General features: G+C 36.4%; 1 protein-coding gene across 1 annotated transcript; it reads right to left on the reverse strand.

The window, feature by feature from the left end:
- Positions 1-5,234: 5,234 nt before the first annotated feature.
- Positions 5,235-8,482, reverse strand: LOC149238641 (uncharacterized). The gene is made up of 2 exons (XM_089367015.1): positions 6,035-8,482; positions 5,235-5,914 (listed from the first exon to the last, which is right to left on the reverse strand). Exons 1-2 carry the CDS (start codon positions 8,475-8,477, stop codon positions 5,559-5,561), a joined length of 2,799 nt encoding a protein of 932 aa, XP_089223141.1. The 5' UTR covers positions 8,478-8,482; the 3' UTR covers positions 5,235-5,558.
- Positions 8,483-9,015: the final 533 nt, after the last annotated feature.

Here is a 9,015-nt window from a genome sequence, read left to right on the forward strand (position 1 = left end):
GATCTCCCACAATACAAATGATGTATTGGGATGCCTCCAAGCTTACTTAGGATGAGTTTGCAGACAAAGTGGTTGATTCTATTGCGGCATTGGCCCATGCCAAGAAGTGGTTGATAAGAAATATGGGACAAATAATAAAACAAGATCTATGATCTTGAAAACAAATTGTAACAACAATAGTTTCACATTGAGGTTGCATACCAACGAAGGACTACTTCAATCTGACAACAACATCATGACCACTTCAGAAATCTTGAAGAAAAAATGAAATTTGGAATCCAACAAGAATAGCAACCTTGTACTAGCTCAATAACAAAAAAAGATTTCCAAGGAAATAAATTAATGTCATAGGTTAAGGAGTTGCAAGAGAAAAGTTTAGATGTCAACCTCTTTAAATAAGAAGCATTAAATGCCAATGCACAACTAATACTTTCTCAGTAATATTTTACCAGAACTTGAATCAAATTCAAGTTTGTCATAATTTACTCTAAAAGGTTTTTCAATTTCTATTTCCAATAACCTACCAGAATATGGTCAAGTGCAAGGTAACTTCAAAAGGTTGTCGTCTTGGCAGTCAAGACACAAACCAACACCTAACTATCTTCCCCAGATTTCTAAAAGTGGAAAGCAAAAACTCAAACTACTTTGGACATCTGGGGATATAAATGTAACCATCCCCTAAGTTTAGTTGTTGATACACTTAAAGATTGCTCTAGGCTTATAGACAATATCATGGATTTGATCATCCAATTTGACATGCATAGTTCTCAGTTTCTAGGAGAAGTAGTAATAGGGGATTCATGTATATCTAATGTACATAATCAAGGGAAATACATAGAAAATGTAATCATAAAGATTGTGAGATCACAATACAATCCATCACTCAAGTACTGATACATCCATAGAGCTGCACGGAAGTTGTCAAAAATGTTTCCTCTAGGTTACAAGGAGAACAATGTGGAAGGAAAATTTTACCATTGTGAGATTAACTTGAATACTTCACTCCCATAGTTAATCTCACAAATCATGCGTACACTTTCTCAATAGAGGCAATATGTGGAATTTATGGAAAAGTCTAAATCAACTTAAATGGATGATATGGTCTTTGAAACTATTTAATTATCTTTCTTTTATTAGAAAAACCATTATCTTATAATTTATTTTTTGAGCAAAAGTAGGAGGATAACTTTGTTTTAGTTATTTTGAAAATGTATATATGTGACTCATTCCTAAGAGAGGAGGTTTCACATTTTTTGGAAAAGAGCAAATGCATTGATGTCATACTTTATTTTGATAAATTAAGATCCCACTGGTTGTGATTTTAATCTTTTGTTGTTGGAGAACATAAACTAGCCTAATTTCCAGGCATCAACACCATCATAGCCAACTTTAAACTAACTTAACATATCATGCAATTATCTTAACATGTGTTTTCAATAAATCATGACTAAATATCAATCTAAACAACCACATTGATGTTTATTCTTTATTCTTAATGTTTTAATTTACTATTACACATAAATATATAGATGTAGATATTGCCCAATTATGGAATATTTTGTCAACTTTGTTTAAAATATAAATGTGTAAATATATTAGTTATATCGCATTATTTAGCTTACTAAAATGAATGAATTATATAGATGTAGATATTGCCCAAATCATTATGGGATATTTCTCAAATTTGTTTAAAATATAAATGTATAAATATATTATTTATATTGCATTATTTAGCTTACTGAAATCAATGAATTAATATAGGTAAAACATAGAAGTTGAAATTTATGTTGAATTTATTTTGATTGTAGAGTTTAAGAATATTCTAGACTGTGATAGTAAGAAAGAAGTCAAACAATTGACCTCTCTTGATCCTCACATTCTGAAATCTACCATCCTCCCAAACATACCCAAAACTTTAAAAATAAGCACATCAACTTGTTATTATAAGTAACCTAAATAAACAATGGGTACAATAAATTTTGTTTTTATGAATGTGTCAAACTCCTTTGCTCATTTAAAAAACACTTCCTATGTGTTCAAAATTTTAATTTATCCAAAAGCATTTATTAATACATTAATATTGTGCTAGATTTACATTTCGGAGTTCCTATTGGGCAAAGAAATTCTTGTGAATAAGTTGTTTATGACCACTAATATCATCTCTATCTTGAACACGTTGCAGCCATACTCTAATTTACAACCATGCATTGTTAAACACGGATGGTTACCTTCTTTTCTGGAAAATTGAATTCCCTTTATATATAAAACAAAAATTGAATTCACTTTATATACAAAACAAAATTGTAAAGAATGCAGGGAAGATCACTTAAACTGCAACCACAGCACCCAAGACGTCAGACTGATACTACCCGATGTAATCATTCAAGAGGTTTTCAACTACTTCTTGTAGTTCAGGCTTGCTATAAATTCTCACTTGCTTTGTGCTTGTAGTTCAGGCTTGCCATCAATTCTGATTTGTTTTCTGATATCTTTATATTGAAAAGTTATGAGATCATTCAGAGTCAGGCTGCTGGGCAAATCTAATAGTATCGCACCCACTACGTTGGAATTTGTTGCAACCATAGGAGTATATTTGAGTTTTACCACTACCTGCAGAATATAGTAGGCAAGGATGAAGATCGTTAATGCAATGACATTTTGATTTGTTAAATCTACTATGTTAGTATAATTAGTCATCAACCATTTTAAAATTTATTAAATTTATTATAATTAATATGATTGTCAATGATCAAGTATTCCAAAGTATATTACAGCCTGATTTTATAGAATGTAAAATGCAACTTTATTCAAATATCTGTATGGTTTCAAGTCTAACAAATTTGTTGTAAGTTTTCAAAGATATTGATATAGGTTAAAAATATATACGTAATGTTATTGTCAATGATTAAGTATTCCAAAGTATATTAGAGCCTGATGTTATAGATATAATATGCAATTTCATTCAAAGATGTTTGTGGTTTTAAGTCTAACAAATTTGTTGTAAGTTTTTATTCTAAAGTATATCAGAGCCTGATATTATAGATATAACATGCAACTTCATTCAAAGATGCTTGTGGCTTTTAAGTCTAACAAATTTGTTATAAGTTTTTAAAGATATTGATATATGTTAAAAATAGACAAATTTAAGAGAAAATAATTCAACAAAAATACTCAATAATTTTTATCTTTCTTTTAATAAGATTTGTGATTTCTTTCTTGTACTAAATCATATACAATACAAATACATTTTAACTGTTTTTTCTTTACAGGAAAAAAATGGCATTCCACATCAGCAAGGAGTTACACAGAGAAGCCATTCTTTATTCTTATAAACAACATGGATTTCATTATCATTAGCAGGTCTTTTTGGTTGTTTTTTTTTCCAAATAAACGAACCATGTAAATGCCTTCATTTGCTTGTTAATATTAAATATGTAGTAAGTCAAAAATATATAGATTTAAAGAAAATGATTAGCACAACATTTTGTGACAATAAGATAATCTGAGAGCTAAAACCAGTGAACCATGTTTAAAATTTAAAAAGTGATAGATTGTAGGGAAAAAAATAAAGCATATTCCCAACTACAACAAATTATTCATATTTTTGTCCCTTATTGCCATTGGATAGTACCAGACAGCTAAGCAGTAAAACAACTGAAGGATAAGTGCACCAGATTGTAACCAGGACTTAAAAATATGAATTAAAGTTGTTTCCATAAGTAAGTTGTGAATTGTGTCCAAGCAATCACACTGTGCATAGGCAGCTGGGGCTTGGATACTTAATTTCTTAACAAGTTCATTCTTTTAGGTTAACAAAATAAGATTTATTAGTATTTCAGAAAGAACGAATTTAATGAGTTGATGAGAAAATATAAATAAAAAATGGTTTAGAAATATATTGGATCCAAAAATTAATCGTGTACTTCAGAAATAAGAGTTGAAGAGTTGACTGTTTATAGATCCGAGCAAAATCTATACTAAGACGCTGCTCAGCAGCCTTATAGTTAACCTCTAATATCCATGCTGCAGGATTATGCTTATTCTTGATTTTAGGCACACCTGGAATAGCTTACAAAGGAAATAAAGCAAGGCACCATATCTCAAGCAACAAACTAAAGATTGTATATTGTATCGGATCTTGATTTTCTACCTAAAATACCTTTATAATGCTTTTCAAATGGTGACCAATGCACCAGCATAAATGATTTCACCTCACCGCTTCATTAGAAGTTACTGTAACCCAGACAGTGGTCTACGGCGATCGTCAACCTTTTTCTTTGCTGGCATCTTTCAGATCATCTAACTCATCTAGCACCAACTGCAAAGTCCCAGACCCTGATGCACTTGAATCTAAAACCCCTGGGAAAAAAAAAGAAAGCACCACTTGAGAAATGGTAATAAACAACTTCAATGATGTTTTCTGCACAGAGCCATCAATAACAATTACTATACAGCATACCATAGAAACATGCTTGAATTTTCGCAATACCTGACAACATCAATACGTAAAAAGCCTAAACGCTTTTGAATCCCGAAAAATGCACAGACGGACCTTTGAGTCAATAAAGAAATAAGATGCCTCAGTGTCCTACAGCGCCAGTGAGGATTCCTATACCAAAAAAAAGAATGTGAGTAAGACCCAAAAAAAAATGTGAGTGAGACGATTATATATCATCAAGAATTTGAAAAGGCAAATATTAATATTTGATCTCCATGCAACTCACACATCTTGACTGACCGCTAACGCAAAACACAATAGAGTAATAACCTGCTTTGCTTTAATTTGTCCAGTTGTATAGAGCCTTCAACAGTAGACCAGAACAATAGAGTAATAACCTGTTTGCTTTAATTTGTCCAGGTGAATAGAGCCTTCAACTAGACCAGAACAGGGCATCAGTTTGTATCTAAACTGAGTTGTTTAATGTGATTTTTTAGATTTTTTTGGTGTTTGGAATTTGGGAAAAATGTGAGGTGAAATTTTGATTTGTTTGGTTTTCTTTGAAGGTATATAGATTTAGCACCCTGAAAAGCTTTTAAAGTATTTTGATTGCCCAGAAATTATCTATCAAACTAATAATTTCAATAAATTCCTATCTATATTTAGAAAAAATAGACAAAAAAAAAAAAAAAAAAACAAAAAAAACTTCCAAAAAAATCTCCCTACTAGCATTTTTAAACCCACCAAACCAATCATAACCAGTGGACCGGGAGCTTTTGAATAAAGGAGCCTCTGCTTCACTAAATTAAACAGGGAAACCACATCAGCGTGTTCACCTTGATGTTTGGGTGTAGTTGTGGAGGCTCAGCTTGAGCCCCCACCAGCACCTTCATCGACTCCGGGCGCTCAGGGATTCTGTGCCCCTCCTGCCGAGAGCAATTCCGTTTGCGCTGCAGTCCGCTCAGGGGAGGAACGATCATGAGCGATCATGAAACAGGGGAATCGAGAGCGGCCACTGGAACAAAACGAAAATTTTGAAATGGTGGATGGAGCATTCATCCACGGGTTCATTGACAGCATCCTCCCATCGACCGACGTCACCTTCATCGATTCTTCTCAATCATAACAGCTGTAACATGTCTAAAACTTGTTTCATGGAAGGCCGACGATTTGGTACGCTGTTGGTGCAGCGCAAACCGACTGCTAACATACCCAACATTTGCTCTCTATAACCATTGGTACTGTCGTCTTCGCCTTCTATAATTCGCCTATCCAATACTGCCAACAGCAGCTGCTCCTGCTCTTCCTCCTCCTCTGTCCGGCTTAATTTGCTGAGGATCCATCCGACGATGTCAAGGCTTTCCCCATATTCCGTCTCTCCCGTGGCTCTTTTTCCACTTACAAGCTCCAGCAGCACCACCCCAAAGCTGTATACGTCGCTCTTTTCATTCACCTTCATCCTCCCATATGCATACTCTGCACATATATTGAATAAGAAAATCGATGAGCTGTGACACCCACTAATAATTAATACTGTTTATCAAATCTATATTAGCTGTAGCCATTGAATCAAGGTTCCGGAATGCCATACAATACCTGGGGCAATGTAGCCATGAGACCCAGTGAATCCAGATATTGTCAAACCGTCCTCCCCCGATCCCCGCTGATGAGATAATAGTCTCCTGGATACACCAAAATCGGCAATCTTGGCCTCAAACTCTGAATCCAGCAAGATATTCCTCGATTTCAAGTCTCTATGCAATATGGGAGGCCTGCAATCATTATGCAAATAGTGCAGCCCACTGGCTACACCAACTGCAATATTATGCCGGACTGGCCACCCCAGCGCCTGCATTGACTCTGATCCTCCATGAAGGCACTCAAATAGGCTTCCATTTTCTATGTATTCAAATACCAATAACTTGAAATCTGCTTCTGCACTTGAGATGCAAAACAGGAGCTTTAGGATGTTGGCATGCCTAATCACGCCCAGGGTCTCAACCTCTGCTTCAAATTCATTTCTCCTCTTCGAAAGCTTCTTAACAGCCACCTCCTGCCCATTCCTGAGACTGGCCTTGTACACTTTTCCAGCACCTCCTGATCCAATCACATTGCCCTCTGTCAACTGCTTGAGGATGTATGACTCCTCCACTTCCAAGCCGGAGTGAAAGTATGTTATTTCCCATGACATTGAGCTGCTTGGTTTTGCCAGAATGAAATGTCTGACTATGCCACTATTGATATTGAAGCAACCAACACAAATCAAACACCAGAACAGCATAATTGCCATTGCGAACACCAAAATTGGTACTAGAATTATGGACAAATAATGATGTAATAATGAATATCTTTTCTTTGAAGAACATGATCTAACTCTAAGCCCCAAAGCCGGATCTTCGCATAGTTTGGGGTTGTCAAGAAAACTATCTTTATAATCTAAATCCTTGAAAGTGGCCGGAATCGAACCAGACAGCTGGTTTCCAGATACGTTAAAAAGGGTTAACCTCAGTTCCCCCAATTGAGAAGGGATTTCTCCTGTAAGTAAATTGTTTGACAGATCTAGAACACTTAAACTTCGCAAAGAGCCTAACTTTGGAGGGATTTTACCTGTTAACCGGTTGTTGGAAAGATTGAGCTCAGAGAGATTCAGTAGTAACATTATCCCGTTTGGAATTCTCCCACACAGTGAATTGTGATCAAGCTGAACGTTAGTGACTGAATTCAAGCCTGCAAGCTCATTAGGAAGAGGCCCCGACAGTCGGTTATTGCTTGCACTGAAAATCAAGAGATTCCTCGGCTGTCCAATCTGTGAAGGAATTATGCCGCTGAACCGATTGTTGGCGATCTCTAACCATTGCAACTCCTTTGCTTCACCAATCTCCATGGGAATATGGCCTTCAAACATATTATTATAGAGCTTCAGTTCTCTAAGTTTGGCAGAGCTCCAGAACGTCAAAGGAACCTCACCACTCAAATGGTTATTATGGAGTTGTGCGTATTGCAGGCTACTACAAGAGTCAAAGGGCCACAAATTCCCGCTAAAATTGTTCGAAAAGATAACCAAGGCATAAAGATTTCCTCCCTTGCATAGATTTTGAGGCAGAGGGCCCTCGAAATCGTTTTCTGAAACATCGATCAGCCAAATATCAGAATGTGTACCCAAATTCTGTGGCAACCAGCCACTCAGCTTGTTACTGTAAAGACTCACGCTTGTCAGATTAACAAGTGTTCCTAGCTGTGCAGGGACAGATCCGGTAAGGTTGTTCTCAAACAATGACAAGCTTTCCAGGTGGACCAGATTTACAATTGTTTCAGGAATCGTTCCATTCAGCTGATTACTTGAAAAGTCGAGATTACGTATGCTCCTCAGCTCGTCAATATTGGGGGGGATTTCTCCAGAGAGCTGGTTTTTCCATAGATAGAGTTCTGTCATCCTGGACAACCTCATCAAACTGGTGGGAATGTTACCCAAGAGACGATTGCCAGAGAGATCCAAGCTCTTCAGGTTAGTCAAATTACCCAAGGAAGAAGGGATTTCTCCTTCTAGACTGCACTGTTTCATCCATAGCTGCTGCAGGTGCGTCAAATTGCCGAGAAAAGCAGGAATCGATCCACTCAATTGATTATTACCGAGAGACAGGGTCTCCAATTTGGGTAACATGCCAAAGCCTGGAGGAATATCTCCAGAGAAATTGTTATACTCCAAGTACAGATGGCGCAACTCAGCCAGTTCATGGATGCGGTGCGGCAAACTTCCCACGAACAGGTTGCCTGACAAATCGAGCGTCTGCAAACGCTTGCACGCCAACAATCCGTAGGGGAACGGACCTCCGAAAAAATTCCCGGGCAGTATCAACTCCTTCAGATTTTGAAGGCCGCATATAGTAGAACTCAGAGTTCCTGAAATGTTAGTGTTGGAGAGATTAAGTTTAGTAAGTAGCTTGAATTGAGTATCACAAAACACTCCATTCCAACTACACGGACTCTCATCAGTTGCGTTCCAGCTGCTTAAAGAATTATTTGTGTCTATCCACTCCATCTTTTTTATCTGCATAAGAATTCTGCCTTCCTCTGAGATATTCATGGCATTGCAGTACTGAACTACAATTTGCAAGAGATTGATGACGAAGAAACAGAATAATTTGGATGGGGAGGATCGGAGGTGCAAGCACAAGCGAGCCATGGTTGGTTGCTTGATATTTCGGTGTTGTTTTGGTTTGTTTGTTATATAAATATAACATTTTGATCATCCGCATGGTTCGCTGAATGCCCGACTTTGGAATTTGGGAGCGTATGCAACTGGCCGTGTGTACAAAACTGTGTTTTCAATTCCACGAAGACTAATCATGGAAAGATAGAGATAATTATTGAAAGGGAGGGGTATACAATTTGCATAGCAACCCATAGCAGGGAAGGAAAGGAAAGGTAGTGCCAGTGGGCAAACCTTAATCACCATACAAAATGGATACAGAATTGAAAATTACCATTCCAAAAAGTATCCAGATAACATACTTGAAATTTACCATTTCATAAGGTTTAAACGAAAAACCGAAAAATATGATAAAAGGTGAAAAACC

The sequence above is a fragment of the Pinus tabuliformis genome, chromosome 8, assembly GCF_031772625.1.
Source record: "Pinus tabuliformis cultivar Carrire ecotype Pingquan chromosome 8, CPIR1, whole genome shotgun sequence".
NCBI classification, from domain to species: domain Eukaryota; kingdom Viridiplantae; phylum Streptophyta; class Pinopsida; order Pinales; family Pinaceae; genus Pinus; species Pinus tabuliformis.